General features: G+C 40.3%; 1 protein-coding gene across 1 annotated transcript; it reads left to right on the plus strand.

The window, feature by feature from the left end:
- Positions 1-272: 272 nt before the first annotated feature.
- Positions 273-16,652, plus strand: ndufs4 (NADH:ubiquinone oxidoreductase subunit S4). The gene is made up of 5 exons (XM_029440433.1): positions 273-431; positions 3,142-3,220; positions 15,136-15,308; positions 15,600-15,673; positions 16,448-16,652. The coding sequence occupies exons 1-5, from the start codon at positions 349-351 to the stop codon at positions 16,549-16,551; spliced, it is 513 nt and encodes a 170-aa protein (XP_029296293.1). The 5' UTR covers positions 273-348; the 3' UTR covers positions 16,552-16,652.
- The last annotated feature ends 7,910 nt before the right edge of the window (positions 16,653-24,562 follow it).

Raw genomic sequence — 24,562 nt, forward strand, 5'->3', positions numbered from 1 at the left:
CACAGTTTGAATAATTAATAATCTTATCAAACAAAAACGGAAGAAAATAATAATAAAATAAAAAAAAGAAGGTAAATAAGCTTCTAGGAGTATGAAGCAAAGGCGAATTCCTCTGGATGTGCTGCGTTTCTTTCCATTAACACCATCCTAATCGTTATTTGTGATATGAAAAAACATCCGTGGCGTAAATAGACGCTAGATATGTCTGGACATGTCTCGCTGTCCATCCATGTAAAGTAATTTTAGCCGCTGGCATCAGTCCTCCATTTCTTTGCAGCTGTCTCCTCCACCCGCTCCTCGTACAGTCTGTTCCTTCGCGGTCTCCGTACGTCATTGTTGACAACAATCATGGCGTCCTCAATGTCACTTCTCGGCTTGGGACGCTTATCTGTGCTCAATGCAGCTTATAAATTGGCCCTGAATCCTATCAGGTAACTCCATATTGTTTGTTTATTAGTTATATAATCGCACGTGTTACTCTAAGGCATTTTGTTCGAAACATTTAACTCTAAATCTACTAAAGACGGAGCAAGGAGGCCGTGTGTCTGGCAGGTCACAGTGATCGTAAGCTAGCCAGCGTTAAAACATAAAGCACTTGCATAAAGCATGTTAAAGGTGTTCGCTCTTTATTGGGCACACCATGTGAGTTTACACACTTAACTACCTTCTTGCACGCATATGTATTATTTAAAGTGACTAGACTGTTTGTTAATGGCAATGATATGCCGTGTCCTTACAGCACTCGGCTAGCCAGCTAATTAGCTAATGCTAAGTCTAGTTAGAAATCAGTTTAAGAGCTAACGCAATTAAACGTTTCCCGCTGCTCCCCACAACATGTGCTGCATACCATGACTAATATTTGGCGAGACGGGAACTTTATTTAATAAAACAGACCTCACCGGAAAGGTCAATATCACTGTCTAACTCACTACAGCTCAACAGCTAACCCTTCAGTCAACTGTAGGAAGCTAACACAACTAGCATCAACATATCACGACACAGTCAACGCTTTTATGTTACGACACAATGCATTTGTTGCAGTAACAGACACGCAGTTAGTTTGATCACATACTGGACATAATATGATTTTCTGTTTTATCCTTTGCGTGTTTACAATGTGTTCTTTAAATATTGTGTCTACTGCACTAAAAACAATGATTCAGCAAGAAGCGTTTAACGGTAATATCTGTAATGTTACTTCATGCTTTTTCCCTGCACACATTTGTCCTGTGCTGTTCCAAAACATTTTCTCAGCAATCAAATAAGTCTTGTCTAATCTTATTTTATCTCACAAACATTGGTGGCAGGCAAATATACCGCAAAATAGACTATATATTTAATCAATAGTTGGGCCATCCAGAAATCAGCTGCAGTAAATGAGTTGGTAACATACCTATACTTGCTTTTTAACTTTTAGAGGTGCATAATAGAAATGTGTGTTGTCTGGGGTTAGAGTTGGAAGATACGCTAATTTGATACAATGATATGGCAGTAGTTATACTGTATGTGACTTTATGTGAAATTAATACTTTTTAATTTTATATTCTCCTGAGCTAATTACAGTGAAATTGTGTTTAGTTTTAATTTCATTTGACAAACTAAATGAGATGATTGCTTGGCTGTCATATCAACAATGATTTTATTTGCAGTCCACTAATCATTCTCTAAACTAAATAAAATATTGACGGAAAAAAAACACCAATATCGTAATCGACGATATTGCTATATTATATTGGGGTACTGACTCAAAAATAAAACAATATTTTATTTTGTAAGTATCTCTCAGCTCTTGAAATATACCTTCATGGATTATTAGCCTGTCGAATGGTCCTTTTTAAAATGTATTATATTATATAAAGTAATAAAAATAATATTTTCAAGCTCAAAGTGGCTCTTCGTCCGGTACAGAGCTTTCTCAAATAGTGAACATGAAGGCAGGGCAGCTTTTCATACTCAGTTTACTAAAGTGTGATCCAGTGCATGTTGCAAGGAGGCATGTATTCGACACTTTAGGTTTTGTTTTGCCTCACAGAATGAAACAATACGAGAATTGCCCTTTACACAATACAAGTGATGAGCTCATCAGTTTTTATAATAAGACATTGACTTCATTTTGCACAGATTCATCATTTATCAATGAATAAGAGATGACCGATTTAATTGTATTGCTTAACCAAAAGATACATGGTGTGGTCCAAGTGAAAATCAGAAATGTATTTCATTGCCTAAATGTCAGTTAATTGAAATTGATGCCCTTTAATTGATAAAACAGTTTTTTAGTTTCTGAAACAAAATGTCTTTAGCGAAGTAATAGAAAAGGCAGATCAATCGCAAAACTATTTTCATTATTTATTAATCAATCAATTCCTCTTTGAATAAACGATTGCTTTGTCAAATATTATAAAGTAACCTTTTAAAATGATGCATTTCACAACAGCTCTCCTTTTAAAGTGAAAAACCAACAAATATTTGGCATTTTTACAAATATTCCAATGAATAGACCTTATAATCAGTTATCAGAATGTTTTCATTTTCAATCCATTCATTAATCCAATTGTTGGCAATATCAGATGACTTAAAGAACAAATCATTTAAATATAATGACATCCATGTAGAATGTTTACATCAGCAGAAACCATAGTTGTGTTGGTCACAATGGTGTCCTTGATTACTATTTTATCTTTATATTGATTAATATATAAATTAATATATGAGATAATGTAGGGAACATTTTTAGTGTAAAAATCATACCTTTGAAAATAAATTGCAGTATCTGGAATATGATTATCAGCCCTTCCCCGACTGACCCATGATGGCACATTGCTGTTTTGTGACAGTACACGGCTGCACATTCACAAAGAGCTACACAGTCCTCGCCTGACAGTTGACCACAGCCAGCATTAAGCACGTCCTGTCATTAGGATGAGCGCGAGAGTCTGCCAGAGATTCACCAGACAGAACTAATATGTGGCGGGGGGATTCCCTCCTTGTCTCTTCCTTTTCACTGGCCTTGCCCCACCGCCTCCTCCAAGATAGTCAGTGATTGCCCAGTGCAACTTGTTTGTGTAATTTACTTCTTTGTTTCTTGTCTGCCTTTGGCGGTTTGTACTTTGCGTGTAATGTTCATCTAATGGTTTTCAGGTCTACAAGCACATCAACATCGAGGCTGGCAGGGAAACCAGGACAAGACACGCAGCTTATTACTGTTGATGAGAAATTGGTAAGGATCCCTCCGTTGTCAGCGTGACACACAAATTGATGTTTGTCTTCCAATTACCTTCCTGGAAAAATGGTTTAAAAAACTCTCCGCTGCCACAATGAGCTTGTATTAGACAGTAGGCTTTTGTTACAATATGATAATAATGGGAAAAGTTATCGTTGGTAGTTCATTATGCGCTCGCAGCCTCCATTGATCCTCTCCACAAGTTAGAAAACAAGGTACTCCAACTACTGAATAGTTTACTACATTGAGTTTAGGTGAAAAACTAGTTTAATATGACAATGCTTGATGCCACTGAAATTCCTATTATTCCTATTCAAAAAGCAAAATCATTAGGGCTGTGGACCACCATAAAAGATGTATTAACATTAACGAATGCATACCCACTTATTACATTGTTTTGTATGGTGTTGTCTCCACTTGCTAAAACAACCAGTTAATATACAGTACAGTCATTTACAGTCAGGTTACAATGTACAGTGCAGACGGTGACCATTTGCAAAGAATAGAAATGGAAGAAACGGGGATGAGGCTGGGAATCTCTCGGCACCTTAAAGCAAAAATCTATTTTATTTTGATTACAGAATGATGATGTATCGAAGTATTTGATTCCCATATGGTTTTCTTAACTATATGGCCACACAACAATGGCATGATTACTATTATCCACAAATGCAATTCTAAGAGTGAGTGATGCTGTTGTAGTGAAGTATTGCCATAACGTGTGCGTGTTGTATGGCAGTTATGCTTTAAAGTAACACTAGTGATCTATTTAGCTCTTTCTGGTGTTGAAGCTTTGACATGTGCTGGAGGGTTCTTTGTTTGGCATCAACAACAGCAGGCTGATATGCATGTGAGTTGCCCTGCCTCTATTGACATGACATAGCTTGCATACTGCACAAGTCTTATCCAGCTCTGTTTTGTCCTCACTGTCACATTTACAGTAAATTACACTTCACACATTGGAATTTATTATTGTGCTCCCTCTTTATCGAGGGAGGAAGGAAATATTCAAAAGTCTTTTATCGTAGTGGCTAAATCATTAAAAAAGCCAACATGTTTCGACCTAGTCTCTGTCAGGGCTAATAACAAACAGAACAAAACGGGTGTGGCCGCACCTATTGTAACAATAGTAACAACAACAACCAATCAGTCACATGACCTGCTTTTTGGATCCTTTGACTGGATGCATTAAAGTTTCCTGGTTTCAATAAACGCATAGACGTCACGTGTTTTCTGTCAAATATATATATACGTTTTCTTTTTCTCTGTTTTCTTTAGGCTTCCCAGTTTTTCTCACAGCTTATATTTAAACGTATTTATGTATGGAGATGTGTATTATGTAGCTATTTTCCATGTATGATAAGTTTTTCTTGGCCGAGTTTGGACTATTAGTCAGACAAAACGAGCAATTTTAAGTTGTCGTCTTGGTCACTCTGAACTTTTGATGGCCATTTTTTCACATAATCTTAATGGATAACAAAAATCAGCATCAGTTGCTATTCCAGCGGGTAAATACATCACCAAGTAAACTTCTTCCTCCAGAAGAATTTTGTTGGGAAATCAGGCTTTTCTAAACCCCTGTCCCAAACATGAACATGATGTTTAAGAAAGTAACTGGAGAAAGCCGACTGCTGCATGTAAACGTACTGGATGATGAAATCCCTTTGAGGCTAAAATGCTGTATTTTGTCCATTTACCTAGCAGTTGGAGACTCCATCAGTGGCTTTGTTTCATGACTTCCTGTGAGCAGTCTTACTCTTGTCAACTGGTGGGGCGTGGGCAAACAGTGTAGCTCCAAAAGCTTTTGGATAGCAGTTTTCAATGTAAATGGTGTAATCAAAGCTAGTTCACAGGATTACTTCTTCTATGAATTATGTGGTACAGCGGTATCTAGCTTTATATTTCATCAGACGGGGTCCTTGGTGCCTAAACAGCAATAAGCATGCATTTGAAGTCAAGGTTAGCAATGTACCAAAACAAAAAAAAGGATCTTTGAAGTGAAGGCTTTGTCAATAAAAGACGAAGGAGATAGGAGATAACGGAGAAAGAGGGAGTTTGGGGAGAATGTGGGAGTCTGTTGTGGACTTGTTTGGGGGGGGGGGGGGGGGGGGGGGGGGGGGGTTGCTGTGTGTGGGCAGCGTCAGTGTGCTTTTGTTCCAGACCAAAGCTGACCATACTGGCAGACAAACCTTTGGCTGGGCGGAGTGTCTGTCTCTGTCCTCTCAGTAGGGGCCACTGAGAGGAACAGCAGAGGAGAGGAAAAAAGGGCCTCTAAAAATGGGGAGGGGGTGAAAGAAAAGAAGCTTGCATGGAAAAAAGTTTGTGAGACACCCTGAGACTCAGGAAAAAGACAGTGGCCACTTCAGTGTTGTCGGCCACAGAGGTTCCTTTGTGGCATGCTGTTGCTGGCGACGGCGGGAAGTACTCTAATGCTCACCCAGACAGGCCGAAAAGAGAGGCCCTCAGCTGTTTACAGTACAGTGGTCTTCGTCTCACATGTAAGAGGGCAACGAGAGCACTCTCCCTTGTTGGGGATGCATATGTCAGCACGCTAGTCATTCATCAGGCGGTCAATAAGTGTGAATTGCTTTCTGGTTAGACCAATCAAACAAAGGTCTTGACCCACTGAGAGGTTATGGTGGGTTTGCACGCTGTCTCTCTCGGGCAGCCCGCGGAGTATGTGGTGTGCCGCTTGTGTTATAGTGAACATTTCTGAATAACCTCATTTAGATGAGGTTGCATTTTGGCCCGGGTAAATGATATTTTGAATTCACTCCAAAAACTCTGTCTGAATGTTTGTGTGACACTCATTATCTTGTCCTTAGTTCTCGTCTGTCCCAAAAAATGCAAACCTTGCAGGAACTTGTGTCTCTAGAGTTTTTTTTGTTGGCCCTCTCTATTACGGGTAAATTTAGGCTATGAAGGGCAAGAATCTCCTGCGGGTCAAAAATGTGAACTAATCCAGTAAATAGGATTTTTAATGGCATTTGTGAACACTTTTAGTGGAGGCTGAAGGCAAGAAATAATGGCCAACTGCTTTGATTATTCATTAAAGTGGCTTTAACCAATGTTTTTATAATAATAATGGATAAAATGGCTATGTTGCTCGTAGTGATGATATACCCACAGTGAAGTGTTCCCCGACTCTTTATTTCTGAGCTTTTTAACGCTTGCATCTCATTGCTTTGGTTCACTCTCTCAGCTCTCATCAGTGGTGTTTTCAGCAGCGGCAGACAGAAACCCTCTGTACACGACCTGTCCAGCAGATGGACAAGTGAACAAACTAGTGAACAAAGTGGAGCATTGACACGCACAGTACATTTTGGTCTTACGTTCACCAGGTGGACAGAAAGACAACTCTTAATGAATGATAATGTTACTTACTTGCTTATAGGTTTGCCATTTCAACTTAAAAGATGATCATATGTTAGGGTTGTGTTCACAGCTTGTCCATTATTTCAGGTTTAAAGCAGGGTTGGAAATGAGCACCAGCCACCAGTCACATGCTGGTAAACTATGAAAGTGGCTTGATTTTCTTCGCTCACCTGCCTAAAAAAACAATAGTAATCTATTGAGCGGCTGCTAGATTTTGTAATCCACCAGCTACAGTGACAGGAAGAAAGACGAGTTAATTTACAACCCTGGGTAAAGTCATTCAATACAAAAGTTTGTGCTTCAGAAGTGCAAATGTGATTAAAAAAAATTAAATATCTTTGGACAAAAAACACAACTTGATAGTCACCATAGTCATTTTGTTGACCGAACAATTCATCAATTATGAAGACCGTAAACGGCAGATTAAATAATGAATGCAATCGTTTATTGCAGCGCTACTGCGGATCTCGACTGTTTTCATGTGTTTCCTCGTATTTAACAGCTCACGATGACAAATCTGCCTAAAGGTTGAGACTTTTATAAGCAAAACTTTGAAGGCATTGTCTGAATTTCAGAAATAATGGCAAATAAAAAGACCTGCGTGATGGAGTTCCAGTGCCCAAAGCTGTTCCCTACAGTGCCGATGCCGACCTGCTTTTGTTTGTAATTACTGTTTGATTAAGCATGCTGGGCAGCTCCCAGGGTCCGGCTGGCTGGCCACTGATACACAGCTTTACACGGAATGTCTGCGACCTCCTTCAATTAGAGTCGGGCCTTCGCTTTACTCCCTGGCCTTTTGCAGGAACAACTGCGGTTATAACCTTAGCAGCTGCTTCAATATGTGATAATACAATATCTCCCACCTGAGTGTCTGAGCGTCTACTCCTGCTTCAGCCGTGGCCAAGTGCACTCCCTCTCTCCACATAAAGACAACACCATAATCTTAAAGCGCTTGTGAAGCCTTGTTATAGAGTTCTCTAAAGGCACTAGGGTTTTACGAGACAGAGGAGGACAGTTATTAGAGTGCGGGGAATCGAGGGGGACGGAGGGAGGTAGAGGGGGAGAGGAAGAGAGTATTAAACCGGTAGGATTGTTTGATGCTTGGCATGTTGAGTTTGCTAATCTGAAATCTTTGTTTTCTTGTGTATTTAGAGCACAGTGCTTGCTTGGTAACATCACATCTGGACAAAAGATGTGGGCTTTGATTGCAGCGACGTTGTTGAGTCTTAAGTTGTTGGTTGTTTTTTAAGACTTAAATTGAAATCCGATTGAAAGAGCCCGAGTCCATCAGTCAAGATTTATCACGCAAAGACTTCAGAACAACTCCCTGATACAGAAGTCAGTCAAAGCAAGCTGGTTAACACGAGATCATCTGAGTTACAGCTTTTCCATTGTACATGCCAGTTTGCTTGGTGACACTTGAGAACTCAATTTCCTGCTGAATTAAATGTGTTTTGAGATTGTCATTGGACAAATACCCTCAACCAATACAACCTCAGGTATTTGCTTTCACATTTGGCAATTGCAAGACAATCAGTGCATAAGACAACGTACACACAGAACCACAATAAAAATCCAGCTATCCCAACTATGAGGATATATTTAGCACAAGCAGTTTAAGTCTGCAGTACTGGGGTGTATATTCTCTAAGCCTGTCTAGCCTCAGACACAGAGTGACCTACAGTGCAGCAGACCACATTCACCACCCCACCCCCCTTCCTCTCCCTCTCATCCTCCTCTCCCACCCTTCCTCCCTCCTTTGCACATAGACAACTTAAGTGTCTGTTTTGTCTGGTTGCCCTCTCATACGGCGCGCTTATGCAAAAAATCTTGCGGCTCAAGTTTGGAGTAGTGGGTCAGAGGATGTTGGTCTTTGAAGAGTGCCAGACAAGAGGCTTTATTATGTATCATCCACTAAATAGTATTTCATTCATTAACACTCTCTTCCATAGAGACTAAGCCTCTTAAGAGGACTCCTCAGCCCTGTCAGCGCTGGGTAGTTTTAGGAAGTGCCTAGCTGCAAAGTGTTGTGTTTGCAGAGCGGATACAAAAAGGCTTGCTACTTCTGTGTGCCTACACGTCCATTTGTTCATGCTGTTTGTAAGCTAGCAGCTCCTTTTTCTAATTTCACAAAGTAGTTTTGAGCTCTGGTTTCCAATTTTACCATTTTATTGTAGTTTGTTATAGCATCTCAGACACACAGAAAATGTATCGTCGACCTTGACAATGGATTTATTGTTAAAGTCAGTCATTTTTAACAATTATCTCGTTCCAGCTTCGCAAATGTGAATATTTTCCTAGTAGTCTACGATAGTACACTGAATATCTTTGTGGTTTTTCTACTATTGATTCCAAGACATTTTCTAGACCAAACGATTAATCGCCTAATTAATAGAATAATTGGCAATAAACCTTTAGTTACAGCCTTAATGTGCACTACCAAATTAATGTGTTCTTTTGTTGCACTGTTTACTTATTATCAATTAAAATATTTAAAATGATTTCATTATAAAAAATATATAATGAGAATGATTGCCATTTTTGCTTGATACATTATGAGAGTTTGGGGTTATTTATAAAGCATTTTACTTATAGAAACACATTTCAACTGCTGTCTTTGATATTGCGTACCACAAGTGTGCCTGCATATTCATAAATGCACTCCCCCCACCGCCCCCCCCCCCTCTGTCCTCTCTTTCCGATCCTCACCGGTATGTGTAATGTGAGATTCGAGATGACCCTCATGCCAGCTGCTTCTCGTTCTCTAGTGTTGAACCACTCCCACACATGAGGAAGCAACATAATATTTGTTTCTATTAGAGACGCCCCCTATGTCCAATCAGTAATTGGCACGCTTTCTCCACTTCAAAGACGTCTGAAGGTGGGAACCGGCGAAGGCTGATGAGTGAGGCTCTTGGTCTGGGTGTGGGCTGGACAGTGGGGGGTTAAGGGTGATGTGTTTGGGCTTTCACCACATGCTGACTCAACATGATTCAGCTCGGCTGACCTTGTGACCCCTCCTGGCTGCCAAGCTGCAGTTTTGGCATGCGGATGTTCGTGCTAAGATAGGCTGGACTGTACTTGTGTCACCGTGTCCGCCATCATCCATAACAATGTGGACTAGAGTCTGAGCCAGTCATGCACAGACATCCTCTATTTGTTTGTCTGTTTGGTTACTGTACTAACAGGAAAATACACTCCGTACCTCTGTTTAGATTTGTAAACCCTAACAAGTCTTAGAAATCGGACCACCAGTACCAATGTGTTTGGACAATTTCCCCCTGTATCTGGGACAATCTTCGAGGATTAGAAGGCACATACGACTGCAAGTAATGATTATTTTCATTATCAATGAATAGGATGATTATGTTTTCAATTAATCGATTATTTGGTTTGTGGATAAAATGTCAAAAAATATAGAAAAACATCCCCTAAGCCGTCGTTTAAATGTTCTGTCCGACCAAGAGAACAAAACGCAGAGATATTCAGTTTCCAGCGATATAAAAGCATTAAATCTGGACATTGGAGAAGCTGTGAGCAGAGAATGTTTGGTGTTCTTTCTAACTTCATGTCTGCCTCACACTATCTCACTCCTCTGGTTCATTGGAGAGCTAATCATAATTGAGACGGGATCATTGGAAGAACAGATGTGAATGTTGTGGTTTATTTTAGGTTTGAAATGATCGTCTTTTTCTAAACAGGCACAAAGGAAGTATCGGGTGATTGAGTGAAACAGACAGGGCTATTCAATTCTCTAAGTGAACGAACAGTAGTGTGTTCAGAAGAAGACGAGTCCTCGTCTACATTTTGTCAAACCCCAAGACGTTCCAGGTATCCCAGTATGAACCGCTATTCAATAACCGGTTTTCAATATTAAGAGATATCCTCTTACTGTCAAACCACCTTTCAGCTGCAAGAAATGTGGACGCACACCTGCAAATCATCGGAAACTGACGAGATGTAATAAACTGTTTGGGGACAGTAGTGACTGGAAGACAGTTTAGTGAAGTCCAGTGAAGCATGTATTCAATTTCTCAGGAAGGTTTGGTTTTATGCTCATTGACAGCTGGTTCCCTTGGTTTGAAAAATAAGAGCCATTCACAGGTTTGTAGGTGGAGTAAAGAATAGAGACGTCACCTTACTTTGCTAAAACCAGACCTGCAAACGAGTCCGTCGCTGAGTGACGCTATCTGTCGATTGAGCGTTGGTGTTGTTTAAAATGAATAGACATTATATAATAGACAGAGTTTCCATTGGGAACGTCTTTGCCGCCGCGATTAATCAGCTGATCCACTTGATCAACACTTGTGACGCCTTTTGTTACTCTCCCCGCAAACCTTGACCCAGTGAGCCTCATTTGAGATGTTTAGGGGATGTATAGAATATAGTAATTTCTGGTGCCACTGTTTATTTCCCCGTGTACATGTGGTGTTTCAATCCTGTAGTTGTTTGGTGTTGACACCGTTTGATGCATATGTTACGATAATTACGTTATCAACTCATCGTACGATATTATGGACAGGCACTCGATACATTTAGCTGACCTCGATATTACAGTTGTGTTTACAGAACAATGATGCCAGAAGAAACAGCAGGGTTTTCCTGACCATTTTTTAACGGCGCTTAATCCGAATGAATAGATGTTGATGATAGCAAAATCAAATTAGAACTATGCTAAGACACGTTGTTTGACACAATGTGACCCGGCTCTATATTAAAAGCACAGTTACTGCACAGTATACTGGAGATGTGCTCCCGTTAAGCTTTGTGGAAAGAAAAAGCTTTTGTGAGCTGATATCGTTTGTTGATCCAGAGATGCAGAAGAAACCACCATCGCAGCAGACAACAACTACGAGAGCGGAGAAGATGTTTGAGGAAAGCGCGGGGAAAGTGAGAACTGGTCTGCAAAGTGCCCGCAAGTTATTACTGCAGACTTGTGGACAGCTCTTACATAGTCACTTGAACGAGTTGAAGACCGCGTCCTACAGACACAACACAGTTCTGATGAGCGGCACAACGCAGCTAGCATAGCGGAACCAGTGTTTCCCCCAGGTTTACTGCTTTGGGAGGGTGCTGTTCAAGACATTTTACTTTGTGTTTTTGCAGTTTTATGTAGTCTTTACCCACTTGAGGGCTGCACAGTAGCGCATAGATGAGAGAGGAGAGACCATTAACATAACAAGCCGGTTGCAAAGACAATCTTACTTACAGCTAATATGTTTTACATTTGCACTTTTTGTTAACACTGAGAAACTGGATCGGCAGTATATTGCCTGTAAAGGAATGAATGACTTTCTATACCCCTGTGCCAAATGTTTAATATCTCTTTAAGGGCAAATAAATCTTAGTTCACAGGGACAGAGAGTCCTTTTTATTTACTGTTTTACCAAAACAATGGATCCTTCTTTAAATGGAGAAATGAATGACGAGGAAAAGATTCTTTCTCATTAATCTGGATAGTTTGTTCCACAAATGTCCTGATTTAGAGGAAACTCCGACCCTAGAAAACTATTTGTTTTATACTATTCTTATTTTTCTTGCTTTTTGATCTCGTTATTTCCTTCAGTTTTCACAACTTATCGAGATCTTTGAATGTTGTTTACACAGAAATCTTCGGTCCCAGGTCTCTGTTGGAGCATTAGGGGTACCAGCTTTCAGCATTCTGGTGGGCCCAGCGGCCCCACAGCGACAAGCCCCTATGCTCTTTATTTGGCACGTAGCCTGGAGGTGTCAGAAATATGGACACGCTTTCACGTGACGGAGACTTTGCCAGCCTTTTTCCCCCCTTTCTTAAGCCCGGCATTCTGCCTGCCCAGCCAGGTATTGTAGGGCCCCGTGAAGGCCCTGTGAATAGTGTCAAACTTGATAGTTCTCATTTTGCTTCCTGTACATGGCAGAAGAAAAAGTGCCCACCGTGTGGGTTTTCCTTTTGTGATGGCCCTCTCTAGTCTTCCTGGGAACACACCACATTCCAGCTACAATCATTCCCTTTGTGAATCCGGGTATTGTGGGTGAGTCTGTTATGCCGATAACCCTCCTAGCTTTCAGTGTAATGCATGCAAATATCATAGAAGTCTAGACTCGTATTTTTGCAAACAATGCCAGATAATGAGCAGAGTGTTTTCAGTGATTTGGCAGAGCTTTTGTTTTGACACATCCTCCCTCATTCATGAAGAACCTTTTGTGCTCATCCACGCCTAAGATGAGATTTAAGGTCTGCTACATCTGGACAAATTATTGCGGCAGTTTACCATACATGGGCCTCATGTGTCAGTTATGGTTTATGTAACGTATATACGCGTAACCATAGTCTGGCCTGCTAATCCCAAGGGTATAATTTCTAATGCATCTCGGAGAGGGATTTTCATGCATCTATCCCCAGAACACACCGGACCACAACACTGCTAAATGTTTCTGACTGCAAATTTGATTTACCTCAACTCAGAAGGTACTTTTTGTACATGATGTTTTCCCCCTCGATTCACAACTCCAAATGTGTTATGCTTCACTGTGTACAAAGTATTTTAATGGTTCTTGTCTTTACTCCAAAACTCCCAGGAAGCTTTTCTTACCTCTCCAGAACAAATCTTTTGAGCATTATCCATTAAAAATAACAACTAAGTGGCACAAAGCAATGTGTTAAGACATTTTTGATCACCTGCTGCAGCCTCCGAGATGAAAACAAAAAACCCCGCTCTCACACACACTGTCCCGTGTGTTATTGTGTCATGAACCGTCCACCATTACTCCCTTTGGGTGAAGAGAACATGTTTTCCTCCTCTCTGTGACAAGAAGGAATTGTTAAGGTTAAGTAGATAGGGCAGCCGGAAATAATTACCAGCCACTTGTGAAGTCCCCCCCCCTCCTCTTTGTTCGTCTTTTCCCTTTCATTTTTAACAATCTTTTCAATGTGCAGATCTTGTTTATGATTAAATTCAGTCTGATCGTGCCTCTGAGCATGGCTAAAGATGTTTCACTGAAACGAGCAGTAGTTTAGCAGTTGGACCTGTAATTTACTCGGCTTAAATACCATTGGAAGCTCCTTTGCCAAAGGAAAGGCGGGCTTTTGTGTGGAGTTCATGCAAAACGACCCCCTTTCTACAAATCAACTGGCAGATGACAGACAATGATGAAAATTTGATTCTTTGAAGTTGTAATGGCCATTGAAATGTGTAAAATTCTTGTATTGAAAGGAGAGCGCTCTGGAAAGCCCTCAGTCTTGGGTGGCTGGTGCCTGCGTGCTGGGAGGTTCGTCTGTGTTTTGTCGCCGACTTCCCATTGCTTGTTTGCTAATTCCCTGAAGAATTGGACCAGATCCTTGATAGGAGCTTGAAGGGGCTCCAGTTGCTCAGGAATATGCATTTAGTACGCCCAAAGGCCCCCCCCCCCCCCCCTCCACTTGTCGCGCTGGCCTACTTTCTGATGGTCTGGAATAAATCACCTCGAGTATTAGGCATTAATTTCATCCACCTCGGTACAAAATGGTATGAATAGCAGCACAAAGATGGCCATTATTATACGTGTCCCTTGAATACATTATCGACGTGCTCACATGTACGCTATAGTTAATTCTTGTTCTTTTCTAATGCAGTTCAGTTATACAGAAATTGTACATATTTAAACTCTAAAAAGAAAACATAGTGAATGACTGAACTGTTGCCTCGGACGAGTACTCTAAAATGTTTTAAATATCACAGCCACAGTCTGACAGGTGGAAGCACAGGACACTTTTATTTGTGGTTGCAACAGTTGTACGATACCTATAAATAGCGTTCACTCCTTGGGTTTTTCATGTTTTATTGTTTTTCTGACACTATTTTTTTAACCTGATATTTAAAAAGTGAGAATAAATCTCTACAGATTGATATGAAGTACAAACGGAAAGAAACATAATGTGCTTTTATTGCCACTGAACATTTTCCTCACTCCATTCTTCTGACAGTAAGTGCACATTGTCAGAACTTCAGGTTGTATTTTATAACATCTGCACGCTAACTGACGGATGACCTTTCTCAAACAACACGCGCACACATATCTCTGCATGAACTTTTATTCTTTGTAGGTCAAATCAGCACATGGAATAGTTCTGGAAGATTCTGCAACCAAAGAAAACATTATTTTTATACACATGGTAGCATAAATGGGAAGTCTTTACTACCTTTGGAGTTAGTTTGAACTGTGTAGCTTACAAAGAGCTAGCACTGATTAATTCCTGCATTGTTTACTTGATACACATTTGTATAAGATTTCAGTTTTCATTGTAGATTCCTAACTGGCCAATGTTTCAGCTTTCATTCAGGTGTGTGTGTGTGTGTGTGTGTGTGTGTGTGTGTGTGTGTGTGTGTGTGTGTGTGTGTGTGTGTGTGTGTGTGTGTGTGTGTGTGTGTGTGTGTGTGTGTGTGTGTGTGTGTGTGTGTGTGTGTGTGTGTGTGTGTGTGTGTGTGTGTGTGTGTGTGTGTGTGTGCTGGTATTCTCCCGTCTGAAATTCACATCAAGTCTTACTTACAGTAGGATGTGTTTTTGTTTCTGTCCCGCAGGACATCAGCACTCTGACGGGAGTCCCAGAGGAGCACATCAAAACACGTAAGGTTCACATCTTTGTTCCCGCCAAAACAGCCATGCAGTCCGGCGCCAACAGCACCAAGAAGTGGAAGATGGACTTTGATACCAGGGAGCGCTGGGAGAACCCGCTGATGGGCTGGGCCTCAACGTAAGAGCCTCCCTCCTGCACATTTCTACAGCACATACACTGACGTGACATTATTTCTCTTTTCATCAGACTTGTAGGACATGATCGCTGCTATGAAGTCAAGTTTAGTTATAAAGCCCAAAATCTCAAATGAACCTCAAAGGGTTTTACAATCTGCACAACATACGACACCCTGTATCCTTACCTCTGTTTTAAAGTGTTTGCACTTTGGATCATAAAACGTTACTTATGATATTTGCCTCCAGTTATTTGTAACTTTTTGTGTGTCTAACAGCTGTTTCTGCCTTTCAGGGCTGATCCCTTATCCAACATGATGCTTTCCTTCTCCTCCAAGGAAGATGCCGTCGCTTTCGCTGAGAAAAATGGTAAAACATTTAAAGCGACACTTTCGTCACACACACACACACACACACACAGTTAATTGGAAGATGTATTGGTTGTATTACTGTACTGTAGGATTGGTATTAGGTTGCCGCTGTTAGGAAGTGAGTTGGTTGCCAGTTTCGCTGCGTTGACGGCATCAGAGAGGGATTAGCTCAGTGCAGGAGTAACTAGATTTAATCTGAATCAATGTGCACTTTATGCCAATCTATAATAGTCAGTTACAGCATCTTACATAATGCAAAGCATCACTGCAGCACTTGACCATCTGAGTCTAGCAGAGACCATCATACTCTTTAGATATGGACAATATAATTATTTTAAATAAAAGCTGTTCACAGCTTATTAAACCCTTCAAAGCGAGGATTGTAGGTGATAATGATGGCAGTAAAACACCCTAAAGTACCTTTATGGCAACAAAGACGTCTGACATCATAAGAAAGCAAGTAATAAAACATTAGGAGAATACTAATCCTGCGTTAGTTCAAGTTAAACACATATGATGTAGTTTTCTGTCCAGCAACCCTCAACAGAAAGCTCACTTTGACTCAGAACTGAACCATCTGGGAAAGTTTGTTGAAACTAAGCAAAGGAAACTGGTTTACTCTGTTTATTGCACCATGAAAGTGATTAGTGCAGTTCTGACTACACACAGCCTGTTGATGTCTACAAAACACCTCATTGTGTTTGGAACTCGTCCAATGTGAACATGCGTGACGTTCTCGCCCCCATCTCTTACTCTGATGTTGTTGCTTCAGGTTGGAGCTACGATGTAACGGAGAAGAGGAGCGCAAAGCCCCGGGTGAAATCCTACGGAGCAAACTTCTCCTGGGACAAGAGGACCCGGAGGTCTGCTAAGTAAACTGAAGACACCCATCTGCTAGTCGGCTTGACCTCCGTGTGTCCCACAGCAGACCTGTATCATTCTTGTCAATAAATGCAAAATTATGTGTGTGAACCAAACATTTGGGTCATTATCGCTTTTATCTTCAAACATTCACCTCATTACTGACTACCTAACGTAGTCTACCCGATTAATGAAGTGTTTGTTCTCTGAGTGGAGTTGTGCAACAGCAGAACAAAGGGGAACATATTATTACAATTAGAACCTGTTTAAACACAGGGATAAATATAACTGGAGGCCAAAACCAGTGACATTTTTCCTGCGTGAGTGATTGTTTCCATCCTGTTACCTGAATTGTTTCAGTGTTTGGAGAGATGCATAACTGGAATTTAAATAAGGACTTGGAACAGTTTATTATGAAAAAGAAAAACAGACAGTTAGTTTTTTTACAAAACATCTGTGCTTTGAGGGTACCATATCTTTTATGATCATTAACCTAAAATGTTAACTCCACTGCTTTTTTTTTTAGTGATGGGCTGTAAAATGTCAGAAAATACTATTTAAAAATGTCCTTAAGCCCAACGTGACGTCTTCAAATATGTTTGTTATTGTCGACCAACAGTCCCAAAACCTCAAAATATTGAGTTTACTATCACGCAGAACAAAGAAAAGTAGTTAAAACTAAAGCAAGTTTGGAATTTTGCTTGTAAAATAAAATATTTAATCAAATGTTTAATTGATTTTATGCCTTTCTACTAATTCTCCACATTATACCATCATATTGCATTTAGTACAGGATCAAAGGGCCAACCATCTTTCTCTCATATTTCAGGTTTATAGCGTAATTCCAAATAGTAATGCAGGATGATCTGCTTTTATACGAACAATATACTGATTTCTATTCTTGGTATAAACACAGGCCCTTTTAATCATGTTCTGTGCCTAAAAACTACATGTGTCAAACACTAAGTTTCTCTCCTTTTTGTTAAGATAAAGTTAAGCTCTTTGAAAAAGCCATATATTCTTTGAAATGCTCAGCTGGGCACACTCGGCAGTGTCCTCGCTGCCAGCGCTTGTTTACGGTCTTTGTGTTCAGTAAACAGTGGTGTTACTCTGCGCCGAGTCCCAAACTGCGTGCCTGCACTGACAGTCACACAGCAATCATGGGCGCCTAATTGGTATAGCCCTTCGTTAATTAACGCACTGCATTGCAAATCTTTCACAGACTTGCGCTCGCTATTTATTTTGTTCCGTCACTCGGCACATCAAAAGTGCCGATCTGATATGAGTGTAATGGTCCATCTGAACGGCAGGACATGAATGACCGCATGTGTTGCTTTTCCCTTTGAAATCCCTTCGGAAAGAAGCAGCGAGGAAAAAACGCTCTTGGCACAACTTTGTATCATAAAAGTTGAAAGCATTCCCCCCGTCTTGGCCTATAAGCACAATAATGTATATGAAATGAGAATGGCGGCGCAGTGGCATTGTTCAAAATCATCATTACGATGCAAACGTCAGAGAAACAACTGCTCTGATCGGTCAGGACACACACATTTATACACTAATAGTTTATTCATTGTAATCATCAGTATCATCACACGTGGTAGCATGCAGATAGTGTTCATTGTATTTGCCCAGAGGTTTAGATATCTGGTATTATTTAAAAACAATGACATTGAACAGCAACATCTCTTTACAGAATCAGTGTCAATGTAACTTTGGATAATCCACACACGTCTCTGAGCTGTTTTCAGTAAAAGAAACAAATGAGTCCCAATGAAAAGTGATCGATGGATGATCCGGGGAAACATCGGTGTCACGTGTGCGAGAGCTAAAGGTTGTTGGAGGTAGGGGGCAACATGAAGAGCAGCACACGATCCTACAAAGCAGCTCAGTGGGACGCTACGGACCTCTGCCAAGTTTGAGATTTCTTATTCAAGTCTCTGTAGAATTGGGAAAACAGATTTACATTTCAAACTCAAAATGTAATTGTCATACTCCAGTGAAATGGTCACCGCCTGCTGTCGATGACGGAATTCAATTGGTGTCCACAATTGAGTTGAACCTTTTGCCTCACAACGTGGCGGGACAATCACTGTAGGGTCTCACTGTGGCTCGCACAGCTGCTCTTTTTTCACTTTGGGTGTGAAAGCTCTGTAACCTTGACAGTGAAAGAGGTTTTAAAATATAATTTTCCAACGATGTGAGCACCAACAAGAAAACCCCATTTACTGTCACTGCATTGAGTTGGCGATTTGAAGTAGCCTGCCAGCTGATCGACACGTATAAACAGGACTAAATAATGCATTCCTGCGTTATCAATCCATGCTGTATACATAATGTTTAATGTATTTACACATGGCATTACACTGTAATGACACCTGCTCATTATAATAATGTGTTATGTCACTAACAGTGTAATAACGTTTTATTGTTTTATGGGTTAAGTAATAATTGGCCTCGCCAGCTGGAAAATACAATAACAAATTATGTAGCGGGTGATGCTGGAGCAAACCACAATCTGTGTTAAACTTCATTCATAAATATACATCATGCATTCACATTTTATAGTGCTGACAGGGAAATGTGGCTCACAGACGCGATTATTTTTAAAATCTCAAATTAAAAAAGTAAAAACCAGATAGTAAGCGAAGGAATTCCTGTATGACTCCTGTTTACAAATGTGTTTGTTTTACATTGGGGAATAAATATTAATCAGAAGTACTTTTGTCTGTTATAAAGATAGTTCAGCCTAAATTAAAAAACATACTGTGTTAGAAAGAATACAGGTCATGATCGAGCCGTGCGTCCTGCTTTGACTCAGCAGCTGAGCTGAGAAGACCTGATGTGAAAGTGTTAGTTTGAACGCGTGCCATGATGTTATTTGTTAATGTAGGTTCTCTAAATAACACACACACACACACACACACACACACACACACACACACACACACACACACACACACACACACACACACACACACACACACACACACACACACACACACACACACACACACACTCCTTCACTCACGCACAACGCTCTGTGGCCCACGATGACCTAATGATCACTGTCGTCTGTGACCGCTCACTACTGTGAACTCCCCAACCCAGGCGATGAGGCACGCAACCCTGCTCGTCTGTAGCCAAAGACCTGTGTGTGTGTGTGTGTGTGTGTGTGTGTGTGTGGGTGTGTGTGTGTGTTTTCAGCACGCTGTGTGGACCGGCTTGTTTTTGAAGGGCACAGATTGATGATGACTTCTAGTTATCCAAACAAAAGCTCATAGCAGGCAACGCTGTAAAGAAACCTGTTTAACTAAAGTGTACTGTTTATTATTCTTGCGTCATTTATTATCCTCCGTACAGTGAGACAACAAAAACAGCTAAGCCATATTATCTTTTCAGATTTTTATGTAAGGGTTTTGTTTATTTTTAACATTTTCATAGACTGAAGTTTCTCCAAAAACAATCACAGCAGGCTTTCCGACTTTGTTAAAGGGTCAATGACAGTTAATATAATGATTTTTAATATACTTTCATCAGAGATTTTTCCTGTTTACACCATGACACCTTTTACTTTAATATCTCTGGGTGTATAAAACCTACGCTGGACTGATTCATTTCTCTTTGGATGATTTTCGCATCAATGTGATGTTTCTACGTTGACGGGTATTTAATTCATTAAGATTAGCCAAAGACAAACATTCCTATCTGGTTATTTTATCACTAAACAGTTTCTTAATATTGTTTTCAGAAACTTGTAATTGGATATATTGATATAAAGTATTTATAGCCATGATATTGCCCAACCCTAAGCGCCATCATTCCATGCTGATTTTATTTGCCACCGTTTTTACATTGCTTAGATTTTTGTTGCCACTCCAACAAGGTAAAGGAAGTTTTATTATATAAGTGCAATTTCAAAAAAGGCTAGAAATGACAGAAAGTCAGAAAAAACATTTAAAATATTTTATATTTTTCTTGTCAAGAAAACCAATGAAAAGATAAAAACCAACAATGTTCAAGTCCGCCTCTTTATGCTTTCTGACTTCCCCGTCCTGTGTTACTCATCCCCAAACCAATTATTCCTACTGAAAACATACATCTCAATAATATCAGAATTCTATTGTATTTCATCAAATATTACTCAAACAGGAGTAAATGGTAAATTTGTTGGGGACTATTTTCAGCGGCGGATAAATACACATTTTGTGGTCTAGTGAGTAATCACTGCAGCAGGACAGTGTTTGTGGACTCAAATGAAAATAAAAACTACAGTTCCCATGTTCCTCATAATGAAAGAACACGCTGCAGTGTATATAGTTTTGGGACAACAGCGCTGAGGAGTAAGATATTCGGCGTTAGCTTCTTAAGACAATACTTGTCGGATCAATTCATTGCTGCTTTTGCTCTTTTCTTGGACTTTGTTGACAATAAAACAAATATTAAATACCACCAGACCTTTAAAGTACATATATTCCTATAGATTAGGTTTCCAGCCATGTGCAAAGAATCTCACCAAAAACTAGCAGAAAGTATTTGAGGCATGCTGCTTGATTTCAGCGTCGCTCTCTTCAAAGAAACACTGTTAGATGGCGCGACGTCCCCCTTTGCTTCTCAGGTCTCGGCAGAAGAAAGGTTGGGGTTAGGAAGGCCCTCTCCTGGGACTGAAGGCATCCCCAGCATAACACACCCATGTTCCGCTATTTATCAAATGCTATATTCATCTTTTTTGTTTTCCCATTCACACCGCTATCAGGTTGGACGTGACACCACACCCCCAAGAAGGTCAGGATAACCCCCACCACACAAACACACCATAGAGTCGTCCTTCTGAAAGAGATCAAAGATGCTATTGGTCAGCAAAGAAGACAAAAGGGTTAGCTGAGGTGGTGAGCTCAGTTAGCACGCTGATCCCTCGATGTCTATTTTAGCAGCAGCCCTCTTACGTTCAAGATAAATTCCATTACTGAATGTTAACATCTTGTTAATGGGTGGAACAGAGCAGAGAAATGTCTCCACAGCCCTCGACAGACAAGTTAAATGTAGTTTTCTCAGGCATAAATCACTTTAAAGCAGAATTCTTAGTGTGATTTCTGCCTCCCATGTCTTTGTCGAGGCCTTTGGGTCGATTAGGAATTGAACTTATGTCCACACTAATCTCCTTGTTGCCAAATTAAAGGCAAGTTTTTAGAAATGTCTGGAAAAGTAATTCATTTTGCCCGTGTTTGAAGTTGTCTGGCACATGGCAGGTGACGATGAATTGTCCCCCAAAGAGTTAATTGATGGAGAGGAGAAAACCTTCAGGGAGGGAAAAGTTCAGTCAGCTACCTCCCTGTCCTGTTTGAAGGAGATGTGAGTTGGCAGTGCAGGAGAGGCTTGAAGATTAATGTTGCAAAAGGGGCTCTGACAGCCTCTCCGCTGGTTGCGGTTCTCTTGGGTGGCCCGATTGGTCTTGGATGTCACTTTTGCTACTTAATCTTGTGCATGCAGATTCAGTGGGGTTTGGGTGGGGGGGTGGGGGGGGGGGGGGGGGATGTGTTGTGTGGAAAAAAACATGAAAGTTTGAAATTTAATTTCTAAATTTTGATTCCTTGTTTTGCTAGCTTGTTGCACATTTATAACTGGTTTGTTATTGATTTATTTTTGCTGGCATGGCCAACAGGTTGTTAACGACTGTTTAAAGTATGAATCCATTATATAAGTTTTATAAATAACCTGCAAGAGTTCATGCAGCCACATTATGGTAAATACACTTCATTGGTTTGTATTGACTAAATTATAATGTACACTACACTAATGTATCTATTTGACGTGTTTGCTAATCAGTGGTGGAGGAAACATTCACATCTTTTCCCTGAGTAAATGTAGCCATGCTGGGAAAATAAAGTAAAAGTAAAATATTATTTCAGTAAAAGTAAGATAGCATTATTAGCAGAATGTACTTAAAGTACTCGTAATGTGGAAACATACCTCCTGTGAGTGTTTCACAGTACTATGATGTATTATATTATTGGATTATTACTTCTGATGCATTCATGTTAAAGCAACATTTTACTTTTGTAGTTGTTCGAGCTAATTTACAGTTTGAATTTGCTATTCCACTTCAATCCCACCATTAGGCTGGATGTCGGGGGAATGTGTATAAACTAATGCACAAGACATCCAGAACATTATTTGATGGAAAGATTCAGACAATTGGGATGAAGGATTTCAATCAGTGTATAAAATGAATACAGAATATCTACGTGGCGTCAGACAGATGAAACAGGATTTCTTTCAACCTTAGAGGGGAAATGATCAGCCCTCACATCTTGTATTCTAACTTCTTCTTGCTCTGGCTGAAAAGGGTTTTACATGAACACACACATTTTAAGTTAGAAGAGCTTTTTGATTATTTTATGTTATTTTGTTATTGGTCCAAAGTGGGCGGGGCTTGGATGGAAAATGGTAATGACAGACAATTAAGATGTAGCAACATTTACGATCTAATTCAGATGACAGTTGTTTAGCTAATCAAATCTGTAAGAACAGATCATTCAGTCAGATTTTATTGTCAACATCAGGTGAAATAGCAAATTTAATAACATTTTGGGGCTTAACTATAAACAGTTACATAACATATGTTCTTCTTCCAGGTTTCTCCTATTGGATAATCCCATTAGAGGATGTTTAGGCTCAATCCTCAGAATGTCATGTGACCCCAAAACACCTGACTGGAGACAATTCATAATTCTCAAATTGACAGAAAACCCTCAACAACTGCCTGTTTATTAATATATGTTTGCTTTCAGGCCTCTGGCCTCTGTCCTGCACTTCATCGGTGTTGTAGCTGTTAAAATAATGAATATATATTTCATATAAATCTGTGGGCTTTACATTGAACCAAAATAAAACGCTTCAGATTCATGAACTTCATTCACAAACTGTACATTTCCACAAACTTTACAAAAAGCTGCACTGAGATTTATTTGGGAATTACTTCACTTAAAAAAGGAGGCATTAAATGTTCAACACCCTGCGTAACATTGGTTACAGTAAAAGTATAAAAACAAGTCTAGCTGCTAGTTGACCCATTGTTCAGCGAGCTCCTTCCACCTAACCTCTCTAAGCCAATCTAAACTGGTCTCTTCCTTGACCTTTCTGACATTTAACCCTAATCCTCAACACCTTAAACGCTATTTCTGGCTTCAGCTCTAAGCTTATTCCCACTATCTAACCCAGTTTGTGTTTGCAGCCTGCAGCGCTGAATCATCTCAGCCCCACGCTGTGCACCTTCTCCTGTTTCTGTTGTTCACTCACATCTTATTTGTGACCGACTTTGCAGTTTCCTGCCTGAGTCAGAGTGCGTTTTGTCATCGCTGTTGGGGCCACATTAAATTTGCACTCGACCAAATATGGCTCCCGGCAGTGATCAAACTGCTCCGTGCCAAAACTTTGGTAAAACACAGGTGTTCTCTCTCTGCGCAGCGACCGTGTTTACTAGATTGTTCCTGTGAAAGACTCACTTTTTCTCCTTTTTTTCGCTTTCACACGGAACGTTTGTATTTTGAGAGCTGCAAGCTGCCCACATAGTGTCGTCACTGGAGCTGCTTTCCCCGTAAACTGTTTGGATTCAATGAGCTAATCCACCTACAGTGTTTGGCTCCGTGCCACACAGCACACCAAACAGACCATAATGTATAAAAGGCCAAATTTATAGACAACTATTAAATATTTACTACATATTAGCGACTGATTGATCACCTGTGGCTTCTTACAAAACATTCACTGTGTCGGCACGTTGCGGGAGTTATCGGAGGCCAAGGCTCATAAAAGCTACGATTAAAGACAGTGAATAAATGTCACTTGCGTCACTCGGGGCAAAGCTCTCGTTTAATTTCTGCTCGTCTAAAAGAAAACATTCCCTTTAACAACTTCTCCCCCGTATCCGTCCTTCCCCGTGCTTGTACTTCATGTTGATATGAATCTAAAGCACTACATGAAAGCCTCACCAGCTTCTCAGAGTGCAGCCAGACCACAGCTGTAC

This window comes from Cottoperca gobio, chromosome 9 (genome assembly GCF_900634415.1).
Source record: "Cottoperca gobio chromosome 9, fCotGob3.1, whole genome shotgun sequence".
In the NCBI taxonomy this organism is placed as follows: Eukaryota; Metazoa; Chordata; class Actinopteri; order Perciformes; family Bovichtidae; genus Cottoperca; species Cottoperca gobio.